General features: G+C 42.0%; 1 protein-coding gene across 1 annotated transcript; it reads right to left on the bottom strand.

The window, feature by feature from the left end:
- Positions 1-377: 377 nt before the first annotated feature.
- LOC119964415 (protein Dr1) lies at positions 378-26319 on the bottom strand. The gene is made up of 3 exons (XM_038793855.1): positions 25805-26319; positions 11627-11790; positions 378-1588 (listed from the first exon to the last, which is right to left on the bottom strand). Exons 1-3 carry the CDS (start codon positions 26022-26024, stop codon positions 1439-1441), a joined length of 534 nt encoding a protein of 177 aa, XP_038649783.1. The 5' UTR covers positions 26025-26319; the 3' UTR covers positions 378-1438.

The raw sequence follows: 26319 nt of genomic DNA, 5'->3' as shown, positions 1-26319 counted from the left end.
GACTTATTTAACAAACCATGACAGCAGTGCTGATATTCATGGTCGCATGTTAGCACTTTTGCTCAACAAAGTGCAATTCACTGAAATGGACATACTAACAGCAGAATTGCTGTTTGATCAGACTCTATTGTTCCAAGTAACTTCTAAAAGGAAGTAAATGCCACTCTGGTTCCCAGATTCGGAATGTCTTGCAGCTAATCATTTGCATGCGACTTCAATGATACATTGCGCAGGAGTTAGAATTGAGGGAGCATGTAAAAAATATAGAATTTGTTCAACATTTCCAGAAGGAAATCAGACATTTGTCGTAGTGCTGAATGTCAACTTGTGCTTGGCAGCAGTGCAGTTTTGAGATGGACACCAAAATAAAAAGTTCATTTTGAACATGAATAAAAACATGTCTTTTTATTGCCAAGAGAAAAAGCACATGAAAAATATGAGAGAACAATAAGCACCAGGGAAGAGATACGTATTAACTAGCACAATTAACTTTTGCAATGCAATTTTTAAAAAAACATACACTCTGCATTGGAAACTCCCACAGGTAGATTAAGGTGAATTATTTCATCAATCCCAAAATAGTTAACAGTTATGAACATGAAACATTACAGTCCAAAAACAGTCAAAACATTTAAGTAGCAGTTAATACAGTTTCTAAGTACCCTATCTTGTTTGTCAATCTTTGCACTGTCGAGTTCACTCTTTGGTACAGTACTATGACTGCTGACTTAAATGTGTTTGTTTTTAAACACTGACATTGGGAAATAAGAGTTTACTTTACATCCAGGAGTTAAAACTAACCATGAAGCAAGGACATGTGCCATGTAAAATTAAGACTAAATAGCCTATAGGTCTGCTGATGGTTTTATCAAAGTTAATAAGGTTACTTTTTAAAATTCTGTGAAACCAGGCAGACATGTATTTTGGGGGGGAAATGGACTACAGGGAGTTAAATGTGATTTTCTTTTTAAAGTCAGTTTTACCACTGGTTACAAGTTTTACATTAAAACAACTTAAATAAGCCACTTAATGAATTTGCTCTCAGTATTAAACAGTAGGGAAGCAACCAATTACACAAACTGAAGCTTTACTCCTCAGATTCATGAGCAGTAACAATACTGAATTCCGGAGAGATACAAGAAACAGACGATGGAGCTTGAGAGTACTGCACTGATTTGTTGCTCCCGATTCTGATCACCTGTTGTGTAAATATTAAATATTACTCTGAAAACTTCCAATCCCATACACTTCTAGATGTAAGAAAAGTGGTTGGTTGGTACACATGAAAACTCATGACAACTGCGACTTGACCAATGACCCACTGACACGAGTAGCCAGCCTGTGAAGTTGTGAATGAAGCTGGAAATTGCAGACAGGCCAAGTCATTGTTAATGTGTGGTAAAAGGATATCTGCGAGCAACTAATTTGCCAGTGAGGTTTACACGTCATCCTCTTCGTCTTCATCTTGCGATGATCCTGCTTTGTTGACTGGATTGGTTGTGGCTGATGCTGCTAACTGTGCTTGCTGGGCTGCTTGCTGCATCTGTAACCACTCCTGCTGGGCTAATTCTGCCTGCTGCTGCCTGGCCTGTAAAAATAAGGACACCTGTAAATGCTTTCCACACAAACATGGTTTAGTGCCCTGCCAAATGTTGTTTGAGGAGAGACTAACCGAAGCACACAAAAATAATGCACCTTCAACAATGCAGCTGATCAAATTACATGATGGCAGGAAGTGAACAAGGGCTCATTGGAGTGGCATGGCATTTTAAACCAAGGCAATGGGAGATTAGCATTATCACAAAACATGATCATGTACAAAGCAACAGCATACACAAATCTTTGTAAATAAACTGGGCAAGAATGCAGACTGATGTGAAGAAATGGTTACTTTAAGTTTGCAGACTCTAAATTTGACACGAGAGCTTTATGCTTCCAGAAAGCTGCACTGTTTTTCATACCGTCTGTGTCACTTAGTAGGTCTGTGGCTCCCAACCAGTATGTGTGCCACACCCTGGAGTAGGCGTTAAACAGTGCGCACCAAAGGAGCCCGAGAAAGATCAAGAAAAAACCCAGGACTGAGAGTGTGGCGGTGAGGTGAGCAGTGAGAGAGGAGGAGGTAGTGGGAGTGTGGCAGACCTGGATGCAGAGAGCGGGAGGGGCTGCCAGGTTCAGAGGGTGTCCTTTCTGCAGTCACAGGAGGGCTGGATTTTGTTTAATTTGGGTCTTGGCAAGGTACAGTTTGACCAGTCGGAAGCCTGAATCTCCTCTGGGTGAAGACTAGGTCCAGTCTTCTGGGAGTACGCAATTCGTTTTTTCCAATTAAGGGGCAATTTAGCGTGTTCAATCCACCTACCTTGCACGTCTTTGGGTTGTGGGGGTTAAACCCACGCAGACACGGGGAGAATGTGCAAACTCCACACGGACAGTGACCCGGGCCGGGATCGAAGCTGGAACACTACGATGTAATGGAACAGTGCTAGCCACTGTGCTGCCCAGGTCCAGTCTTCTGTTTAATTCTCCTACTCAGTTGGACCAGACATTTCACCGCTTTACAATCAGCCGCACGTTGTGAGTGTTTAAAGCTGCAGATTTCAGTGTCAGGAGTGGTCCAGCCATCAGCAATTCTGCTTCTCTGTCACTGGACCAGATGTTTAAATCCCAAGCCAGCAAGTTGAGCACTGATTTTCCCCAAATACATCTTGTGTTGTGCCCTTTCTCAGCCACGCAAAGGATCACATCTGGCATTTTGTTTTTTGAAGTGCTTCCCTTGTGATAGGGAAATCCCTGCTTGTGTCATGGGTTAAAATGCAAGTTCCTACCTGCGCAGTGATGACTAGCTTTTCACACATTTTCACATCATTGGAGTCATACAATGAGAATCAATTTACACTGTAATAATCTCAGATTCGCAAAATAGTGGCCTTTCTCTGCTTTACTGTCGCCATGCGTTCCTCCCCCGTCGCTGGACCTCTCAATACCTCTCCCCCACCCCCAGACAGAGAAACTCATTATTATAGATCTCATTTGGGCAGCACAGTAGCATAGTGGTTAGCACAACCTTTTCACAGCTCCAGGGTCCCAGGTTCGATTACCGGCTTGGGTCACTGTCTGTGCGGAGTCTGCATGTTCTCCCTGTGTGCGCGTAGGTTTCCTCTGGGTGCTCCGGTTTCCTCCCACAGTCCAAAGATGTGCAGGTTAGGTGGATTGGCCAGGATTTTATCATAGAATTTACAGTGCAGAAGGAGGCCACTCGGCCCATTGAGTCTGCCCCGGCTCTTGGAAAGAGCACCCTACCTGAGATCGACACCTCTACCCTATCCCCATAACCCAGTAATCCCACCCAACACTAAGGGCAATTTTGGACACTAAGGGCAATTTATCATGGCCAATGATAAATTGTCCTTAGGTGTCCAAAATTGCCCTTAGTGTTGGGAGGGGTTACTGGGATAGGGTGGAGGTGTGGCCTTGGGTAGGGTGCTCTTTGCAAGAGCCAGTTCAGACTCAATGAGCCAAATGGCCTCCTTCTGCACTGTAAATTCTATGGTCTATGGTCATTCACTCGATTGTAGACATTGGTCAGGCACGTGCATACAGATCCAAAAAATGATGTAAAAAAAAAAAATCAAAACTGTGACTGCACAGACAGTGATCAGCCGGGAAGCGAACCTGGGACCCTGCCGCTGTGAAGCCACAGTGCGAACCACTGTGCTGCCCAATATTGTTTTGACATGCAAATGGTGATAAGGCTTTCCTTGTAAACTTCTTAAAACTAATGAAAGTTGTGTTAAATGAAGGCTCGACAGGTTTTTAAGGAGCTTTTAGAGACAAAAGGTTTTTGCGAGAGGACGGTTAAGTCGGAGAAGATAGGTGTGCCTCAAAGGTTTTATAGTATTGAAGTATGTCATGATGTAAAAAAGCACGGGAACCACTGATTAGACCTAAAAGCTCAAAGGTCTTAATACTTTCTTCCTCCAAAGAACTCCATGTTGCGAGTACAGATGCTTTCAAAGTTGGCCACCTAAATTTGAACGGGTGGCAGAGTGAGGGAGAATATTTAACATAACTATTCAAGAAGATTCTAATCTAATTTTTGTTAGATTAGAATCCCGAAGTGCTCATTAAGTAACCTAACAGATTAGGAAAATGTTTTTCTAAACCACTCGTCTTCTTGCCATGGCCAAGTACAGAATTTGCAACATTAATTTCCCAAAGCACTTCAGAGATGAAAGAGAACACTAAATATTTGCTGAGAAACATAAAAAGATTGACTTCAGTTTAGATTGGTATCAAGTTGTAGAGATTAGGGAGTATAAATAAATAAATAATGGGCATTATTGTCACAAGTAGGCTTACATTAACTCTACAATTAAGTTATTGTGAAAATCCCCTAGTCGCCACACTAGTCGCCTGTTTGAGTACACAGAGGGAGAATTCAGAGTGTGCAATTCATCTACCAACATGTCTTTTGGGACTTGTGGGAGGAAACCGGAGCACCTAGAGGAAACCCACACAGACACTGGGAGAACGTGCAGACTCCACACATACAGTGGTCCAAGCGGGAATCGAACCCGGGACCCAGGTGCTGTGAAGCAACAGTGCAGAACATGGATTCTGCAACTTAAGTGGAATAGATGTGTCGTTGGGGTAAGGGGTGGATGGTTATGCAAGTGTGACCAGAATCAAAAGTTTGAAAGACACACTATTCTAGCAACAAGAACTGGAGGGGGATACATCAACATGGAGAGGAAAAGCCATGGATAGATGGGAACCGAGGACAAGGATTTTGAATTTGATACAGTAGGACTGGGAGCCAATGGAGTCTGACAAGGACAGAGGTGCTGAGTGCAAAACAGAATTGGACGATGGCAGCAGAATTAGAGTCAAGTTGCAGTTTATGTTGGATATAACTGGAAAACAAGAAAAGCATCTGGCTAATGGGCTCGTGTACAATGATTTCAGCAGTAAGGGAATTGAAGTAAGGTTGAAAAATCCAAGCAGGAAATCAGTAACCCATTCTGGCCTGATCAAAAAGGACCAACACAGGTGGACAAAAGTGCATACGATAGTACAAGATGCAAACCTCAGTATCAATGGTTTTCACAATGACACATGATTTTATCACCATAAGTACAAGTGCGTGAACAATTATGGAAAACGTTTATCCAAAAACACTTGATCTACCTCCTAGGTCAACCTGGTTTGAACATCCTGGCTATGGGATGACAGAAAAGGGGACACCCAAAAGAAAGTATTACAATCAAAATCAAATCAGATTTGTAAGGAAGGCGTTTTGAGGAATCTCAGAAACTTTATATTCTCATTCTCATCAAGCAGCTTCTGAACAATTTTGAAGTCACCAGATCCTAGATATTCAAGTAATTACAATAGGGGCAATGACAGTGACCAGCCCTAAAGATCCTACTTGTTAAGTTGAAACTAAAACTTGTAAATACAAGTTTCAATACTGGGGAAAGAGTGGACCTGTTCCGATGGGACGGTCTTCATCTGAATCATGCTGGGACCAGAGTCCTGTCGAATTGTATAACTAGGACTGTAGATATAGAATTAGAAAATCAAAGTTAAAGGAGAGGGTAGAAGTGCAGGATAATGACGAGGACTTTAAACTAGTTAAAGGAGCCAAGGGCTCAGGCGAGGTTAGTAAAGTTTCCAGAACATGTAATAGAACAGAGAGCATAGGTGGCAGAAATCTAGGGCGGAATTCTCCACCAGGCCCGACGCCGTCGTGAAACCCGGAGAGGTCCACAACGGTGTCGGAGGCCGCTCCTGGCCCCCTATTCTCCCCCCACCGGGGGGCTAGGAGGCCGTGCCGTGAATCTCGGCCGCCGGGCCTTGTCGCTGGCGTCAAGGCTCGGTGCGTCGAGAATGACGCGGCCGACGCGCCTAATGACGTCAGCCGCGCATGCGCGGGTTGGCCGGCTCCAACCCGTGCATGCGCGGTTGCCGTCCACCCTCCACCGCCCTGCAAGACGTGGCAGCTTGATCTTGCGGGGCGGCGGTGGGGAAAGAGTGCGTCCCGTTGAGATGCCGGCCCGACGATCGGTGGGAACCGATCGCGGGCCTGTCCCCTCCCGAGCACGGTCGTGGTGCTCAGTCCCCTGTACACCCCCCACAAGCCCCAAACTGGCATCTCACGCCATGTTCACGACGGCAGCGACCAGGTGTGGTTGCCGCCGTCGTGAATCGGTCGCGAACGGCAGGCCGCTCGGCCCATCCGGGTCGGAGAATCGCGGGCCGCCGTCAAAAACGACGGCCCGCGATTCTCCGAGCGGCGTGCCATTTTTGGGGGGAGGAAGAATCGTGGAAGGTGCGAGAGCGGACCTCCCGCAATTCTCCCACCCGGTGTGGGGAGCGGAGAATTCCGCCCCTAACCTCAGGCAGAGCAAAAAAGGTGACAAGTATAAGAAGGGAGGTGGTCAATGTAGGATTGAGGGTGTTGTACCTAAATGGACGCAGTATACAGAACAAGGTAAACGAGCTTGTTGCACACATTGAAATTGGCCAGTACGATGTTGTGGAAATCACAGGGACGTGGCTGCAAGGGGACCAAGGCTGGGATCAAAATGTACAAGGATGTGTGTTCTATCGAAAGGACAGGCAGATGGGCAAAAGGTGGCGGGGTTGCATTGTTTGTAAGGAATTAAGTTAAATCGATAGCAAGAAGCGATATACCATTTGAAGGCGTAGAACCTGTGTGGTAGAGTTGAGGAATTGCAAAGGTAAAAAGACCCTGATGGGAGTTATGTACAGGCCCCCTAGCAGTAGTCAGAATGTGGGACAGAAATAAATCAGGAAATAAAAAAGGTACATGAAAAAGGAAATATTACAATAATATGCAGGTGGACTGGGAAAATAAGGTTGGTAGTGGATCCCAAGAAAACAAATTTGTGGAATGTCTAAGAGATGGTTTTTTGGAGCAACTTGTGACAGAGCCAACTAGGGGACAGACAATTCTGGATTTGGTGATGTGTAATGAGGCAGATCTGATTAGGGAACTTAAGGGGAAGGAACCCTTAGGGAGCAGTGACCACAATATGATAGAATTTACCCTGCAGTTTGAGAGGGAGAAGCTGCAATCAGATGTAACGGTATTATAATTAAATAAAGGTAACTACAAAGACATGAGGGAGGAGCTGGCCAGAGTTGATTGGAAGGAGAGCCTAGCAGGGAAGACAGTGGAACAGCAATGGCAGGAAATTTTGGCGGTTATTCAGGAGGCACACCAGAGATTCATCCCAAGGAGGAGGAAACATGCTACTCATAGATTATCATAGAATTTACAGTGCAGAAGGAGGCCATTCGGCCCAACGAGTCTGCACCGGCTCTTGGAAAGAGCACCCTACCCAAGGTCAACACCTCCACCCTATCCCCATAACCCAGTAACCCCACCCAACACTAAGGGCAATTTTGGACACTAAGGGCAATTTATCATGGCCAATCCAACTAACCTGCACATCTTTGGACTGTGGGAGCAAACCGGAGCACCCGGAGGAAACCCACGCACACACAGGGAGGATGTGCAGACTCCGCACAGACAGTGACCCAAGCCGGAATCGAACCTGGGACCCTGGAGCTGTGAAGCAATTGTGCTATCCACAAAGCTACCATGCTGCCCCTAAGTGGAGGACAAGTCATCCATGAGCTGACGAGGGAAGTCAAGGACAGCATAAAAGCAAAAGAAAAAGCATTCAAAATGGCACGGATTAGTGAGAAGCCAGAGGATTGGGAAGCCTTTAAAAGCGAGTAGAGGACAACTAAAAAAGCGACAAGGGGGAGAAGATGAAATAGGAGTGTAAGCTAGCTAGTAATATAAAGATAGGAAGAGTTTTTTTCAATATATAAAAAGGTAAGAGAGGCAAAAATAGACATTGGTCCACTGGAAAATGAGCCTGGAGAAGTAGCAATAGGAAGCAAAGAAATGGCAGATGAACTGAATGGTTAATTTGCATCAGTCTTCACGGGTGGAAGACACCAATGGGATGTCAGAGCTCCAGGAGAATCAGGGGGCAGAGGTGAGTGTAGTGGCCATCACTAAGGAGAAGGTTGTGGGGAAACAGAAAGATCTGAAGGTGGCTAAATCACCTGGACCGGATGGACTACACCCCAGGGTTTCTAGGAGATATCCGAGGAGATTGTGGAGGCATTGGTGGTGATCTTTCAGAAGTCACTGGATACTGAGAGGGTCCCAGAGGACTGGAAAGTGGCTAATGTAACACCCCGGTTTAAGAAGGGAGGGAGGCAGAAGACATGAAATTATAGGCCGGTTATCCTGACTTTGGTCATTGGTCAGATTTTAAGAGTCCATTATTAAAGATGAGATTGGGGAGCTATGGGCGGCAAGATAGGACAGTGGTTCGATCCCAGCCCCGGGTCGCTGTCGGTGTGGAGTTCTCACATTCTGCCTGTGTCTGCATGGGTCTCACCCCCACAACCCAAAAAGGTGCAGGTTAGGATTGGCCTTAAATTGGTAAGAAAAATAATTGGGTACTCTAAATTTATATTTTTTAAAACTTGCAAGTCCAGAGAATCTCCATGTACTAATTCTATTCAATCCATTCCACACCTACAATCTACTCCTCCCAATCTGAAGTTTAATTAAAACAGAAATCATGCAGAAAGTGGTTCCTGACCCATCCATTTACATAATTTGAACAACTGGATAATTCAACTTTTCTTCAAGCAAAACTGACTTTATGGCGCTTACCATATATACTCGCGTATCATTCGATATCACGTATCATGCGACCCCTAAATTTTCGTCCCCAAAACATGATTTTATGGTATACCTCATGTATCATGCGAGTCATTTTTTTGGAAATTAATTTTGGAAACTAAAACTTCCAAATGGTCTCATTGTGTGTGGTTTCTGCAGAGTGGATTCTGCTGTGAACACTGTTCGCGATTCGAACAGCTTTCCAGCTGGCTTTACTAGCGTCGTTCAGCCACTTGCCGTTTCCATTCATAAAAACATGAATGGAAACGTCAAGTGGCTGAACATCTTCCCATCAGAATGCTGTGGTCAAAATCTGAAGAGTAGTATACTGATGGGAAGATGTTCAGCCACTTGACGTTTCCATTCATGTTTTTATGAATGGAAACGGCAAGTGGCTGAACATCTTCCCATCAGAAAAAACAGCAAGTAAAACACCCACGAATTTTGTATCTCGCGTATCATGCGACCCCCCAAATTTAGGCTACAATTTAGGTGCTCAAAAGTCGCATGTTACGCGAGTATATATGGTACATGTAATACTTATATAAAATTGTGTAAAATTTACTTTTTCGGTTACATAACAAAATTGATCTAAATACCCAAACAAATCATTGACTTCACTCTTTAGCCCAACCACTCAGCCTCTTTAGTGTTCTGGAAAATGGACAAGCATACAACTGGCTACAACACACTGTTGATTTGTGTAAATTAGAAGCAGTAGAAGTCTAAGCAATTACCCTAGAAGAACATGAGTTAACATCTCCCACACTGACACTCCTCCAACAACTGAAAACAGAGGCTCAGCCACATACATATAAAATATAAATATTGGAACAATATTTGATGGTAGATCTTCAAATTTATTGTCACAAAAGATAAACTCAACATAGAAAAAGAGCACAGAAAAATACAGCACAGAACAGGCCCTTCGGCTCACGATGTTGTGCTGAACTTTTATCTTAGATTAAGAACAAATTAATCTACACCCCATCATTCTACCGTAATCCATGTACCTATCCAATAGCCACTTGAAGGTCCCTAATGTTTCCGACTCAACTACTTCCACAGGCAGTGCATTCCATGCCCCCACTACTCTCTGGGTAAAGAACCTACCTCTGACACCCCCCTTATATCTTCCACCATTCACCTTAAATTTATGTCCCCTTGTAATGGTTTGTTCCACCCGGGGAACAACTGTCTACTCATCTATTCCCATTATCATCTTATAAACTTCTATCAAGTCGCCCCTCATCCTTCTCCGTTCTAATGAAAAAAGGCCTAGCACCCGCAACCTTTCCTCGTAAGACCTACTCTCCATTCCAGGCAACATCCTGGTAAATCTCCTTTGCACCTTTTCCAAAGCTTCCACATCCTTCCTAAAATGAGGCAACCAGAACTGCACACAGTACTCCAAATTTGGCCTTACCAAGGTTTTGTAAAGCTGCTTCATCACTTCACGGCTCTTAAATTCAATCCCTCTGCTAACGAACGCTAGCACACCATAGGCCTTCTTCACAGCTCTATCCACTTGAGTGGCAACTTTCAAAGATCTATGAACATAGACCCCAAGATCTCTCTGTTCTGCCACATTGCCAAGAACCCTACCGTTAACCCTGTATCCCGCATTCATATTTGTCCTTCCAAAATGGACAACCTCACACTTTTCAGGGTTAAATTCCATCTGCCACTTCTCAGTCCAGCTCTGAATCCTATCTATGTCTCTTTGCAGCTGACAACAGCCCTCCTCACTATCCACAACTCCACCAATCTATGTATCGTCTGCAAATTTACTGAGCCACCCTTCAACTCCCTCATCCAAGTCATTAATGAAAATGCTGGAAAATCTCAGCAAGTTTGGCAGCTTCTGTAGGGAGAGAAAAGAGCTAACGTTTCGAGTCCGATGACTCTTTGTCATCATCGGACTCAAAACGTTAGCTCTTTTCTCTCCCTACAGATGCTGCCAGACTTGCTGAGATTTTCCAGCATTTTCCCTTTCGTTTCAGATTCCAGCATCCGCAGTAATTTGCTTTTATCATTAATGAAAATCACAAACAGCAGTGGACCCAGAACTGATCCCTGCGGTACACCACTGGTAACTGGGCTCCAGGCTGAATATTTGCCATCCACCACCACTCTCTGACTTCTATCGGTTAGCCAGTTCGTTATCCAACTGGCCAAATTTCCCACTATCCTATGCCTCCTTACTTTCTGCATAAGCCTACCATGGGGAACCTTATCAAATGCCTTACTAAAACCCATGTACACCATATCCACTGCTTTACCTTCATCCACGTGCTTGGTCACCTCCTCAAAGAATTCAATAAGACTTGTGAGGCAAGACCTACCCCTCACAAATCTGTGCTGACTATCCCTAATCAAGCAGTGTCTTTCCAGATGCTCAGAAATCCTATCCCTCAGTACCCTTTCCATTACCATTACTTTGCCTACAACCGAAGTAAGACTAACTGGCCTGCAATTCCCAGGGTTATCCCTATACCCTTTTTTGAACAGGGGCACGACAATTACCACTGGCCAATCCCCTGGTACCACCCGTTGACAGCCTATGTTCCCAACTTATGCACTTCAGTTCTTGTCTGACAGCATCGTATTTACCCTTCCCCCCAATTGTAAACCTTGACCTGTTGCACGCACCTATCCCTCTCCATTACTAAAGTCAAAGTCACAGAATTGAGGTCACTATCTCCAAAATGCTCCCTCACTAACAAATCTATCACTTGCCCTGGTTCATTACCAAGTACCAAATCCAATATGTTACCATGAAAACTGGAAAACCTGATTATTGTTGGTATATTTTGGAAATAAAATGTTTTTATGAATGACAGCAGCTATTTAAATGGCCACATGCGACTTGCTCCCAATTCCACTACTTACTTTTGCAAATAGCTCCTGTTGTTGCCGCAGTAGTTCTTCTTCTGGTATGCCAAGGTTTTCTAGACGCGAGCTTGCTTTTCTCCTCTTTAGTGCTACTGTTTTGCACTCTTGCAAGACTTCCTTTACTTCACTAATATAAGAGCAAAATCCAAGACTCTCTAGGGCTAAAAATAAAAAGAAAGAAAATGATTAGCATATGAGCATTTACAAAAAATAACTGTCCATGAACAGAAATCTGAAATGCCAGGATACATACTGAAACTAACAAAGCATCTACACCCCACACAATTTGCTAATTTCTTATATTGTTTGCCACCCTTTATTTACAACATTTTCATTTTGCAGGCAATTGTTTGATGATCGTTATCTTGTCAACATGTTCTCAGTGCTTAACAATTGCATATTTTAATTCCTGAGAATTTGGGTTTAATGTGGAAATGCTAGTTTGAACATTTCACTCCCATCCATAGCTTTCTTGGTCTCTGACAATGCCAAGGTTATTTCCAAATCTGAATTATGAAATATTGATTTGTCTCGACGTGAAACATTAACTCCTGTTCTCTCCACTGCTATTTGAAATACTCAACAGGTCTGACATATTTTGTTCATTAAAATAAAAGATTGGTCAAGAGGAGGTACAAGTGGAATAGCAGAATCATTGCCAACTGCTACGATCTGCAGAAATGGGTACAGTGGTTGTGATATAAAATTCTTGAACTCAATGTTGTGCCTGGTAGACTGTAAAGCACCTAATCAAACATATGTTGAATTTCATTGGAAAAGTGCAGGAGGCAGTGGAGTGAGAGAGGGGCTGAGAATTAAAACAACAGGCAACTTGAAGCTTTGTTTGAATACGGAATGAAGAAGTTTATCAAAGAGGTCACACAATCTGTGTTTGGAGGAGTGAGAATCGTGAGCAGTGAATACTAAACTAAAAATAGAACAAGTAAGTTGCTGTTTAACCTGATAGCAGTATTTAGGGCACTGGACCTAATTTTTGGCGAATTTAGTTTTCAACACTTAGTTCATGGCCAAGTGCATGGGTGTCCAAGTTGTTGCTTACGGGTCAGATACAGTTTCAGTCCTAACAGTCCAATCTCTGAAACAGAGCTCAGCTTGGTCCAACTAATGCTGATTTTTCTGATCTGCTCTGGTTGAATTTTGAGAGCCCAGAAATTTAGAGTGGACGGAGCATCAATGTCTCATTGTGGATACATTTTAGGTCAGAACACTGAAAAGGTTTATTAGTACCAACTGGAGATATATACAAACTAATGGAAACACGGATTTGAACTTTATGGCCTTTGAGGCGATACCAAGTCATAAAGGCCAGGTTTGAATCCGACCAATGCTAGGTTAGCTGATCTCAATTTGGGACACTAGTGTAGATTACAGCGGTATTGCTGGCGAGATGGGCAAAGGGCAAATCATGGGTTTCTCCTCCTAATTACTCTCCACTGACTCCTAATGGAATATACATGGGCCAATCTAGGGCAGAGCTACACTCAAGTGTGATGCCCTATCATCACACTGGCTGGTGTCACACATGAAGAACATACATATAGATGAGGTACTGAATGGTTGGAGGCCTTGTGACAGTGACTAACCTCCCTTGCCTCTCTGAGACACAAACACAGAATTTGAGTCCCACCCCAGAGCTTGATGGTCACAGAGATGCTTTCATAACATGTGTATCCTTCCAATATGCAGATGGTTGGTGGCAAGAGTCTCCTGGTCAGCCATGCTTGATGTGGAGTGGTGCACCTCAAGTTATAAGCCTTAGGTGACAGGCTAGTGACCTGCCCCAGGAAAAATAGCTACATACAGAAGCAGATATTGGAATAGGCATGTGCTTCATCTGCCTCGTGAGTCTCTAGGCTCAAGAGGAGAATCAAGATGACAATGATTGAATGGTCACTATTCCTGAACACAAGGGTGCACCTTGAGGAGATAAAATCACTGGAAGCAATGCGGTCTTGAGGATGTCACAGTTTTGTATAAATGTTTTGCATAATTTTAAATAGAGAATTTTACAGTTCAGTAATAAATTTAAACAGGGTGGCTAGGAGTATTCAATGGTGCAAATGGTAGGAGCAGGGTAAAAAATTGTCATTCCAGGACTCATTGATGAAATGGCACCCAAAACCACTAACTGCAAATTCTGGATGCCATACCTCCAGTCACTTGGCAGCAACCACATCAATTGTTTTCAGCTCACACACAGCAAGACTGAAACAAATACTAACAAAGTACCTGATTTACTAAGGCAGCAGCTTTTCTACTTTAACAATCCAACACTCTTCAGATACAAAAGTAGAAAAGCGCTGCATACATATATCTAATTCTCCCCATTTAAAATCTTAAAATTCCTATCACAACATTTCTAAATATTCTATTTAAATACTTCACTTACCTGTTTCTCAGATGTCCCCTCTGCAAATGAGAAATTGGCCTGCATTGTTTCAAAAACAGCCCTAAGGCCTGGCTTCCCAGCCAATTCCGGCTCGGACGTTTAAAGCTGGATATGGCTGCATCAGGCAAAATCAGGCCAACTTTCATGTTTTGTCAAGCCTCAAATTTAAAACTCTGCTCTTATTGGTGTCACTCACTGCCCTAGTAGCAGCATCACACTTAACAGGGTAGCTGCAGCAGTGTCTGACAGGGAGAGTATTTGGACAAATATTTATGGCATATGACTGAGGAGGAAAAGGTCTTATCCTCAAAATAAATTGGCTATGATTTCAACACTCAAAAGGGGTTAACAATACAAGTCCAGGAATTTAATTTTTTAAAATTTGATTTAGTTAATAGGATTCATAAGATATAGTGACACTGCCAACTTTCAACAGCTCACAAACACTATTTCAGAATGAAAATGTTATTTTGAACAAATCTGACAAAATAAGGGCATAATTTGAATATGGTTCTGATCAGACGGAGGAGTATTAGATGGGTCGGGTCATAATTTTGAACAACAGGAGGTAGTTGATATCAGCATCAAAACAATATTCATTTGCATTATAGAAAAATGTTATCATTCATTTGTTGTTTACGAAAATATTACTGCAAATGGTTTTAACATATATTCATTAACAGCAAGTACTGTAGACAATACCAAATTCCAAAACATGTTCGAACAGAGGGAATCAATGCTCTAGAGCCTGTTAAATCTTTGTAGACATGTTGTTGGGATAAGTAGCAAACAGTACCAAGTTGATCAGTATAATGATACAAGGAGATCCTAAAAAATAGCCTTACAAACTTCTGTATTAAAGACCACCCCTCTGGAAAACATTGAACTTGGGAAAACACTGGTTCAGCATGTTTTGAGGACCATCTACACAAAAAACACAACATCCAACATGCCCAGATTAAGGCCAGAGGCATCACAGCTGCAGATGTTCCTCAAGTACCAATGACAATCTGGTCTGCCAGGCCCGAGGACATCCAATCCAATCTCACATCGGACCCTCTGCTCATCAGAGGACCCACATAGGATGATGAACTGGCTTACAGCTTAGACATACTCCAATAAGGAGTCCACCACCTGACCTGGTAAGTACTGCACTGAAATGTCAGCCGTAGGCTATGCACTCACATCCCTAGAATAGGTATTTAACTTTATAATGGACAGAGACAAGAATGGCATCACTCAACCACGGCAGATGATAGATCTGGAGCACAGAATAAGCAACAATCTAGAGGCAGATGGTATGCATGCAGGAATTAATAGCCAGATGGGTGGCACGGTGGTTAGCACTGCTGCCTCACGGCAGCCAATGACCTGGGTTCAATCCCGGCCTCGGGTCACTGTCCGTGTGGCGTTTTCACATTCTCCCCGTGCCTGCGAGGGTTTCACCCTCGCAACCCAAGGTAGGTGGACTGGCCACGCTAAATTGCTCCTTAATTGGGAAATTAAACAAAAAAAGAATTAATAACCAGTGAAGATTGCTAAAGTAGCTAGAATGGAGCCATGGGCAGGTTTGAAGGAAACAACTAAGATTCTACCAGTTGGCTCACAGGGCACAGAGTGATTGGGCAGGAACTGCATTCTTCCTCGACTTCTATTGAGTAACTATATTGTGATAGCACCAAAGGAAAATAAATCGATAAACCAGACATCTGTTTAAAGTTGCCTAGCTGCAAGTGTTCTAACCTCTGTGCAATACAAGTGCCGGAATCACAAATAGTCAATTATATTCGTCCAGTTTGCAGTCAGCGATGAAGCAAGGTTGCTCACCCCAGCCTCACAGAAAGCCTCACTAGGGAATGTGGTGATGTCTGTGACAAGAACTTTAACTCTCATGGTGAAATTGACTGTAGCGTGTTTAAGGAGGAATCCCAATGTCAAATTGCAGTGATGTCATCAAACTGATCAAGCAGCCAATCACATTAAACAATTCTGATGAACAAACCAAAAAATTAAAACCAAATAAAATCATTTTTTAAAAATTCACACAAAGCAAAAGAAAAAGACTGAGGTGAAGGGAGAAGCTGACATATGAAAAATTTGAAAACTCAATCTTTTATTTTTTTAAATCTGAAACAATAGAGTAATGAGACATTTAACAACATTCCATACATTTTTAAGGACAGGTCGGTTGTTCTGCTGTAGTTATTACTGAGATCACCATTAAAAACCCAAACAAAGCTCAACTTTTTTTGAGTTTCAACAATGATATTAGAGCAGAAATGGGGACATTCTCACTAAATCAATTTATTTCTTTGTTTGCTAGCTATGGGTGGGGTTTGGAGTTCAGCTTGTGGTGCAGTGAATGACAGGTCACAATTTCACATTCCCATGTTAATCTGCATTTGCACTAAATCCTCAAACTGCAAACTCAGAAGGGGCCTGAAGGTGAAAACAGAGAGATTTTCATAAACGTGGCAAATGTTAAATTTGGAAGTAAATTCACTACCAAATGTTTTGACACATCAATAAAGAACAGCAAGTTTTCACTTAGAAAAAATTTATGTAAAATGTTGATTGGCTTCTAATGAAGCAAAGACAAGATAAACATATGAAACACTGAAGCTTCAACTGCATATTCAATGTTAGGATCAAAGAGCATTAATTCTGCCCATTAAAGCTGAAACCAGATCAAAATAGCATGCACCAGTTTATTTTTGTTAAGGAAACATCAGGCCAAGTGCAAATCTACTTTAGATAGATTTGTCAGCATTATTCATTTTAAGATTATAAAAAATATAACAACGGCTAGTTTGCTAATAGCAGATTATTGTAGCTTTACAGAAATAAAATTCAGCCTGAAGCAAAACAAAGCCGTTTCTAATTATTGCTTTGTGTACTTCTAAATGACGAGTCAGAATACAGGAGGGAGATTGAGAACCTAGTGGAGTGGTGCAGCGACAATAAACTCTCCCTCAATGCCAGCAAAACTAAAGAGCTGGTCATTGACTTCAGGAAGCAAAGTACTGTACACCCCTGTCAGCACCAATGGGGCTGAGGTGGAGATGGTTAGCAGTTTCAAATTCCTAGGGGTGCACATCTCCAAAAATCTGTCCTGGTCCACCCACGTCGCGCTATCACCAAGAAAGCACAACAGCGCCTATACGTCCTCAGGAAACTAAGGAAATTTGGCATGTCCACATTAACCCTTACCACCTTTTACAGATGCACCATAGAAAGCATCCTATCTGCCTGCACCACAGCCCGGTATGGCAACTGCTCGGCCCAGGACCGCAAGAAACTTCAGAGAGTCGTGAACACCGCCCAGTCCATCTGACGAACCTGCCTCCCATCCATTGACTCCATCTACACCTCCCGCTGCCTGGGGAAAGCGGGCAGCATAATCAAAGACCCCTCCCACCCGGCTTACTCACTCTTCCAACTTCTTCCATCGGGCAAGAGATACAGAAGTCTGAGAACACCCACAAACAGACTCAAAAACAGCTTCTTCCCCGCTGTTACCAGACTCCTAAACGACCCTCTACACTACACCCTGTATGCTTCAGCCGATGCTTATGTAGTTACATTGTATACCTTGCGTTGCCCTATTATGTATTTTCTTTTATTCCCTTTTCTTCCCATGTACTTAATGATCCATTGAGCTGCTCGCAGAAAAATACTTTTCACTGTACCTCGGTACACATGACAATAAACAAATCCAATCCAAATGCTGCACCTACTTTGCCCAGTGCTAATACAGCATGCATAAACGTCACTTCTGCAAGCCAACAAAAATAGCTGTAGTCTGTTTAAAATTAGGAAGTTTACTCACTACATACGTGCTGCAAAAAATAAATCAAGTGATGATAGATCAAATAAAATAATAATTTAAAATTAAGGTTGCAAATGTAGTTTGATCCATGACCTGGGTATGAGAACAAAGAACAAATATCAATACAGGACAGAAACAGGCCCTCCGAGCAAGTGCCGGTCATGAAACTACCTTTGGCCAAAACCCTGAGCACTTCCTAGTGCCGTATCCCTCTATACCCATCCTATCCATGTGTCGAGATGCCTTAAGGAGAACGAATGGGCAGATAGAAAAATACTGCAATTAACAGTCTTGAATTTAATGAACATGATCAGCATGATTTGTTAAAGAACTAATAAAATGAGCGCTGCGGACAAGTTTAAAAGATGGCTATGCTTGCCATTGAAAATATCTTATTATACCTGCTAAAAACGATTAGTTCTAAGTATTCTGAGCTCATTTAAAAACCAACAAGAATTTATTTGATTAATGCAACTTGCACTTCATTCATGTTTATACCTCAATTTAATATTCAATATCTCTAATTTACAAACACCTGTCTTAAAGCCAACTCTAACTATTGTGTAATCCAAGGGCAGAATTGCAACTAGTTAATTTAATTTGTTTTAACTACAGATATCACTACATAATGATATAGGATATCAACAAGGCACAATAAAATCTCCCAGGAGTTATATATATATATATATACACACAATAAATTTAATAATAATAATCTTTATTAGTGTCACAAGTAGGCTTACATTAACACTGCAATGAAGTTACTGTGAAAATCCCCTAGTCGCCACAGTCCAGCCCCTGTTGGGTACACAGAGGAAGAATTCAGAATGTCCAATTCACCTAACAAGCACCTCTTTTCGGGATTTGTGGGACAAAACCCACGCAGACACGGGGAGAAGGTGCAGACTCTGCACAGGCAGTGACCCAAGCCAAGAATCAAACCCGGGTCCCTGACATGGTGAAGCCGCAGTGCTAACCAATGTGCTACCGTGCCACCCACATTTATGGGGATTTAAATCGTCCTCCGGTGAAGCAAAGCCAAATAAAAGATAGGAAACACTAAAATATCTGCTGCTTTACATGTTAAAGTCAAAGAGCATTAATTCTGTCTGCGGAAGCTAAACTCAAATCAAAATAGCACTCTGTGTGTCAAAAGTCAGAACAAGTGCAAATATACATGCATTATGTTAAATAAGGATATTCTTAGAAGTATTTTCAAATGATTTCATACCTCTAACATAAGTGCCTTCGAAGGTATTTTAAATTTTTTTCCAGACGTCTCCTTTTCAACATTCAACACAAGCAAATGCTGTAAAGAAAGCTCACTGTAGCTAATTTTGCTGTGTCAATGCATTGTTAGATTTCACCAATTGGCCATTATTGAGAAGCTACACAAAACGTGGGAAATATGTGACCTGAAGGGCCTGCACCACATCCACAACACCTTGTTTCACAATTGTGCATTGAAACAATCATTCCATTGCAGTATTTTACAACACCTATAAATAACACGAATTGCAAAACTCAAATGGAAGTTGATTAGTTTGTTTTTCTAGCTGTTGAATTTAACAATTCATTATAAAAAATTAAATCCTGCAGTGCAAATAAAATTCAAGTATCAGAAATATGGGTGGCAAGTCTAAACTTAACTTTATTCAATGTTTCAATTCAACAGTTAAGATGTGGAAGCAATTGTTCTATATACTTCTGCCATTCTCAAGTCATCAAAAGATAGCTACAGTAATTCATAAACTTGCAAACAATTTATGCATTTCTGTGTACTTGTACATGTGGGTGTATGAACAGAGACACGACACCCACTTTCAAAAGCAGAATCCCCCACATTGATTCTATATACACCTCCCGCTGCCGCAGGAAGGCAGACAGCATTATCAGAGACCCCTCCCACCCAGGCATTGCCTTCTTCCAGACCTTCCATCACGCAGAAGGTACAGAAGTCTGAAGACTCGCACATCCAGACATAGGAACAGCTTCAAGACTCCTCAACGACTCCCCTTCGGACTGATCTGTTCCCTGTAAGAACACTATTCACGACACCCTATGCTGCTCCTGCTCATGTATTTGCTTTGTTTGGCCCCTTGTTCCGCACTGTAACCAATCACTGTTTGTCGATGTACCATTTGTCAATGTTCTCTGTTGATTATTCTTTTGTCTACTGTGTACGGTCCCTTGGCCGCAGAAAAATACTTTTCACTGTACTTCAATACATGTGACAGTAAATCAAATCAGACTCTCCTAATAACCAAAACTCATTTGCAAAATGGAGATGACTAGCTGCCCAGTGATACAAAGCACAATGTATGTTCCATGCGGATTTAATTCTAAGCTATTAGTCATGAAAATAGATTTGTTAGTATTTCACATGACCAAACAAGGAATTTTAAGAAGGCACAATGTTGCTTAATTCTTGACCACAGCTATAACTATGGATTCTATGGATTTTGACAATCTCAACCTCTTTAAAAAAAAAGACTTCAGCATACATAAAAACAGGAAAGTACGGGTCAGCAAATGCCACTGCCGCCAATTATGCCAGCCCAGGAAATAGGCAAGCGGCATTTAAAAAGCACCATTTGTGCCTTTGTTACCTCTGAACTTCCCTAATCCACTGCACTCCTGGGCTGGATTTCTCATGCTACCGTTGTAAACTTTAGGTCATTAAGCATTCTGTTGCCCACGTCTTAACTCTCACCAAGTCCCACTCCCTTATCACCCCTGTGCTGACTGATCTACAGTGTTACGGTTCAAGCAAAATCATGATTTTAAAATTCTCAACCTCGTTTTCAAATCACTCCATGGTCTTGCCCTTCCTACCAGCCCTACAGCCTTCTTGATGCCTACGCTCATCAGCATGCCCGGTTTTAATTGCTCTCCTGTTGGTGACAGCGCCTTCAGTTGTCTGGGCCGAAATTCTGAACTACCTGCCCTAAACCTGTCTGCCTCTCACCTCACTTTCTTCATTAAAAGATGTTCCATCAAACCTACGTCTTTCACCCGGCTTTTGGTCACCTAACCTAAAATCTCCTTATGTGGCTCAGTGGTACTTTTATAATGTCCCAAGAAACGTCATGGGATCGTTTTATTTCATTAATGGGTGCTGTATAAAGACAAGTTGCTGTTGTTATAGCAAAACGGTCAAACTTGCTTCACAAGAGTGCTTTCAAACAAAATCAAGGTTTGGTCAAAGAGGTAGTTTTAAGAAGCATGTGAAACAAAGACAGCTAGAGAGGGGAGGGGTTAGGGAGGGGATCCCAGAGTTTAAGCTCCCAGCAGCTAAAGACATGATCGCCAATGCTGTACAGTACCCAAACAGCAGTGAGAAATATTTAAAATGGTCAAATATAGTTCAGGAAAAATATATTCCTCTATAAAACCAGAACAAACTAGCCAATAATGGAATATTATGGATGATTAGATAAAAACAAAACTGAAACTAAAGTACACATGTATGTACATAGACAAAAAGGGAGAAGGTTAAAAATGAGTAATTAGGAAAGCAAGTCAAAATACAAAATTGAGCCAGCAAAGGATATGGAAATAAAGCATTCCACATGCACGCAAGTAACAAAATAAATATCAGAGCAGGGATATGATAACTAAGGGATAAACACATAGTCAGTGACAGTGAAATGCCGAAAATATAGAATTGTTACTTTGCCTCAATAATTACCAGGGAGACTCAAAGTGGACATGACAATAACAAAAAAAAAATCAAAGATATGGAAAGACATTCATGACAGAAGGGGAATAAGTTTGAGGATAAAACTCCTGCTGCAGATGGAATGTAATGTCCGTATGTCCGATAGGCAAGGACAAGGCAATAGGGAGAATTGAAAACAAGGATGAGAATGATAAAATTAAGATGCTTGACCGGGAGCCAATGAGGTCAGCCACACAGGGGTTGATAGCTAAATGGAACTTGGTGCAAGGTAAGAAATGGGCAGCAGTGTTTGGATGACCTCAAGCTTATGGAGGGTAGAACAAGGCAGATCGGCCAAGAGTGCATTGGAATAGTCGAGTTTAGCAGTAACAAAAGTTTGAATGAGGGTTTCAAAAGCGGATGAGCCGAGACAGGTGCCTCCAGGAATGTTAAGGTAGAAATAGGTCTAATAACTACACTAATAACAGACTTACTCTCTTGTGAACAATTTCTTTCCTGTCATTTGCAAAAAGAAAAATGTGGATCGCCACTTCCTCCTATTAATGTGGGCAGGTAACAAAAATCTACCATAACCAAATAAAAATGTACCCATAGAGAATCTGAATACTGCACACTTGGGAGGAGAGATCCACTGAACAAAACCACGAGGTTCAGTCTGAAATGGTCAATGCTTCATCCCCAATTCAGGAAAGAGCCTGAATTTTAATTTATCACCTTCAATAACGCAGTCAGATGTGGAAATGTATCTCAGTTATTTGCTAAAACATTATGTATGGAGCATGGTTTCCACGTCCTGGAACATTAAATTAATTCAGGCCTTGTTTCTTTAATGTCTCAATGCACATTACCAACAATTCATTTTACAAAGTTTTACATCGACTGATGAGGCCAAATTTGACGATTCGTGTAGTTAATGTCTGGGACTACTAGCTTATTAACACAGATTTGACAATCATATTTCTATTCCATGACCGTTTACCATTGTCCCTGTTACCAGAACTACCCATAAAAACTCATTGCAGGCAAGTATTTAAAAGGTATACAAGCAAGTCCCTAGCTTTGAAATGTTCCATGCACATCACAGACTTGAATATGTTGAATATGCCACTACCTATGCAACTGACCTGCCTTGAGCATATTTATGGTAAATTAACTAAAATGTGGGTTTCACACCTACACGCAATGCAAACAGTGCTTAGCAATAACTGGTACTTTAGTCAAATGACTGGTGTTTGGAAGACAAACATTGCCACACAAATTCAAAACTACAGCGTTTTTATGTGGCACTAAGACTAGAAAATCCCTGTTTATTCATTTTTCATTTTCTACTCAGGAAATAATAAGTTTAAACTAGACACCAATGCTATTACTGACGTATTCAACATCTGATTTTCGATTTCAAGACTTAAAAAAAAAAATTTCATGGGATATAGGTATCACTAGATGGGTGAACATGTTATCCATCCCTAATTGCCCTTGAACGGAGTGGCTTACTAGGCCATGGCAGAGGGCAGTTAGGAGTCAATCATGCAGCTGTGGGTCTGGAGTCACATGTAGACCAGACCAGGTAAGGACGGCAGATTTCCTTCCCTAAAGGGCACTAGTGAAGCAGACAGGTTTTATGTCAATCGGTGATAGTTTCTTGATCATCATCACTTAGCTAAGCTTTCAAAGCCAAATTTTTTATGGTTAATTCAATTTCACCAGTGACGTTAACACAACACAACCGTCTCCCACCACCCCGCAATAAATCACCAGCGAGTTAAAAAAATTCAACGCCCTCAGTTGCCCAGTCAAACATTTGATTTTTTTGTTAAAAACCTTGCCTTCTAGAACCAAACAATTTGGTAGTTTTTCTTAAAAACCTACCCAAACTTTCTGTTTTCATCGCAAACGAACGCTGCATTTGCTCACACCGTGTCTTTCTACAGGACGATTTCCACGGTCTTTGGTATATTCAACAACTTTCAGCTTAAAAGCAGCTGAAAAAGAAACAGTCTGTGAAAAACACGTAATCTGCTCTTCCGCTGTGCTCATATGCACACTGGGAACCTAAAACTGACTTCAATGGTTAAATGCTTAAAGATGCACTAAATATATAGCGATCAGCAATCATCAGCTTTTTTTCCACTAAAAAGATGTTTCGACATTTACTGACTGACGCATAGAGGGAGAAGTTAATAAAAGATTATTGTATCCCACTATGTAGTTTAGATGAGAGCCTGGCAATTCTAGAACAAGGAACTAAATATCGAGGTCCTGATCAATATTCAACATGTAAAGATTGCCTGGGCAGATTACCATATGCAACAGTGAAGGGAGAAAATGGCTGACAATTAATTCATACCTCCTGTCACTAAGCAACACTGTTGGCACCTGTCCAGCTGCACAGCTCACATCTTGTGTATGGCGAAATTAATTAAAAGCAAGTGACAAAATTGAAAGATGCAAGGAAAGCATAGTTTAAAGCATAAACTACCATTAATCTCAGTGATTAACTAACTTCCCTGGTTTAGTTACAGGGGCTGGTTTAACACAGGGCTAAATAGCTGGCTTTTAAAGCAGACCATCAGCACGGTTCAATTCCCGTACCAGCCTCCCCGGACAGGCGCCGGAATGTGGCGACTAGGGGCTTTTCACAGTAACTTAATTTCAAGCCTACGTGTGACAATAAGCAAGTTTAATTTCTTTTTTTTAGTTAAGCTTATCTTTGACTCATCTTTCATTTTATATAAATCACCCAAGGAGAGCTGACGTCCCAGGGTAACTTTGAGTCAAGCCAAAATTGTTTTTTTTAAATTATTCAAATAGGGCCTTCCACCACTGCAACGGACAGAAGGGTTTCTGACAAGCTCCTTTAATTTACAAGTAGTCCATAAAACCATAAGACATAGGAGCAGAATTAGGCCACTCGGCCCATCGAGTCTGCTCCACTATTCCAGTAGACAATGGTACCTGGTCATTTACAAAATCAAAGAGCTGAAAATGTGCCACATATGACTGGGGTGCAGAAAGAAATGAATCGGTTTATGAGGAAGATATCTGATTTGAATATTTCATTCGCTAAAAAATTAATTCATCTGCTAATTAGTCAGATTAAACAACACTTAACTGCATAATTATCCCATTTAGGCCAACAGATCCTATTCGAAGGACAACTCCAAATGTAAACAAGCATTCCTGTAGTTTTCAGTTTATTAGTTAAGTCATACGCATAGGTTGAAAAATACAATCTAGCAAATTCTGGTTTGACTTTATAACAAAACTTAATTCATGGGATTAATGCGTGTAAACATTTCAAACTAACTTCTCCTGCACCTGGCTAATTTGAAATATTGGCACCTATGCCAATCTTTGTACTAATATAATTCATATGAATACTGAGGAGTCACACAAGTAATTTTGTAAAAAGACAAGTTCATCTATCCAAAAAGGCTTGAGATTTTTATAAATCCTTCTACTGCAACACAATGTGCCCAGCACATATAAATAATTGCCCATTTGTGCTGTTAATGGGCATGGGGCTACTGAGATCTTTACACTTCTTGGTACATGGCACAGAATATTCAGAGAGTAATTCTATTTTTATACCGGAGTGGTCAAAATTTTTAAAAACAAAAAGCAAATCAGATATAATGATTTCTGCTTTAATATTCACATTTTCAGTCACACTTTCCAGTATGAAGGAATTTACATGCATGCAAATTAAGTTCAGCTAGTCAGGGTCAACATTTTCAGATGAATACGATTCAGTTTTCCTTCACCAATGATATCCATATATAGGCTTTAAATCCGTATCCACATGCAACACATCTTGGTATCATCTGTAATTGTTAAACTGTTTGGATGAGGTTCATCACAATTATAAAAAAGATATTCTTGGAATTGTCCATTCAGCAAGTAACAAAATCTGAATGTTACTCAAATTGTCCAATTCACGAACCGAGTGAGATGCGGAAACTGCTTTCAAGCATCAATTTCTAGCATGTTGCTCACCCAGAGGCTGGTGTGGAGAAATGAGCTCATCTCACCATTTCCCTCCCGATTTCTAAACTGGATGTTGGTGGCTGCCCCCACCCTGCGAGACCAAAAGTGAAATCAAAACACACAAAAAAAAGGACAGGAAAGAAACCTTGTGCGAGACACGAGTCGAGTCCAGCTGCGACTTCCCTCCGACTCTTGTCACCACTTTGTCCTCGGGCGCCAGGACCACCCAAGCCGGGCCCTCAGCTTCCACCCTGCCCTTGCCCTCACCTTGGATAACGTGCTCCGGGGAGATGGTCTTCTTCTCCGACTTGTTGCAGATCTCGTTGGCCTCGGAGGAGATGAGGTGAATGAACTCGGTGCAGCAGCTCACCACCAGCTCCCGGGCTTCGTTAGCCACCCGCACGTTGGGCAACGTCTCTTTGATCATCTTATTGATGGCCGCTCGGGGGATTGTCAGATCGTCGTCGTTGCCGGACGCCGAAGCCATGACTCGGTAATGTGTATTTTTAAATATATGCCTTCCTTGGATTAAAATCCTCCCCCCACCTGCCCGCCCACAGTGTGTGGTTTAAACCCCCTCTTCTTCCTCAGGGCCTCTCTCCCTCTCCTCCTTTGCCACCAACACGGGCCCTCAGGAAGCTCTCCTTAAATCTCCCAGCATCCAGGCCACTGGCGGGCGGCTCCGCTGATAAATTCCAGGTCCTAGTATCTCCCACGCTCATTCCTCCTCTCCCGGCCACGGCGCCATCTTGAATCAGCCACCGGAAATTGTCCGCGCAGCC

The sequence above is a fragment of the Scyliorhinus canicula genome, chromosome 4 (assembly GCF_902713615.1).
Source record: "Scyliorhinus canicula chromosome 4, sScyCan1.1, whole genome shotgun sequence".
NCBI lineage: Eukaryota > Metazoa > Chordata > Chondrichthyes > Carcharhiniformes > Scyliorhinidae > Scyliorhinus > Scyliorhinus canicula.
The sequence above is the reverse complement of the archived record's forward strand: the minus strand, read 5'-3'. Positions and strand labels throughout refer to the sequence as shown.

Excerpts from the sequence above, each read along its gene's own strand:
- LOC119964415 (XM_038793855.1), bottom strand. The coding sequence starts at position 26,024 with ATGGCTTCGGCGTCCGGCAACGACGACGATCTGACAATCCCCCGAGCG. Across the intron at positions 11,791-25,804 it reads CCCGGAGCACGTTATCCAAG|CCCTAGAGAGTCTTGGATTT; the intron begins GTGAGGGCAAGG and ends TTTTATTTTTAG. Across the intron at positions 1,589-11,626 it reads AACAGGAGCTATTTGCAAAA|GCCAGGCAGCAGCAGGCAGA; the intron begins GTAAGTAGTGGA and ends TTATTTTTACAG.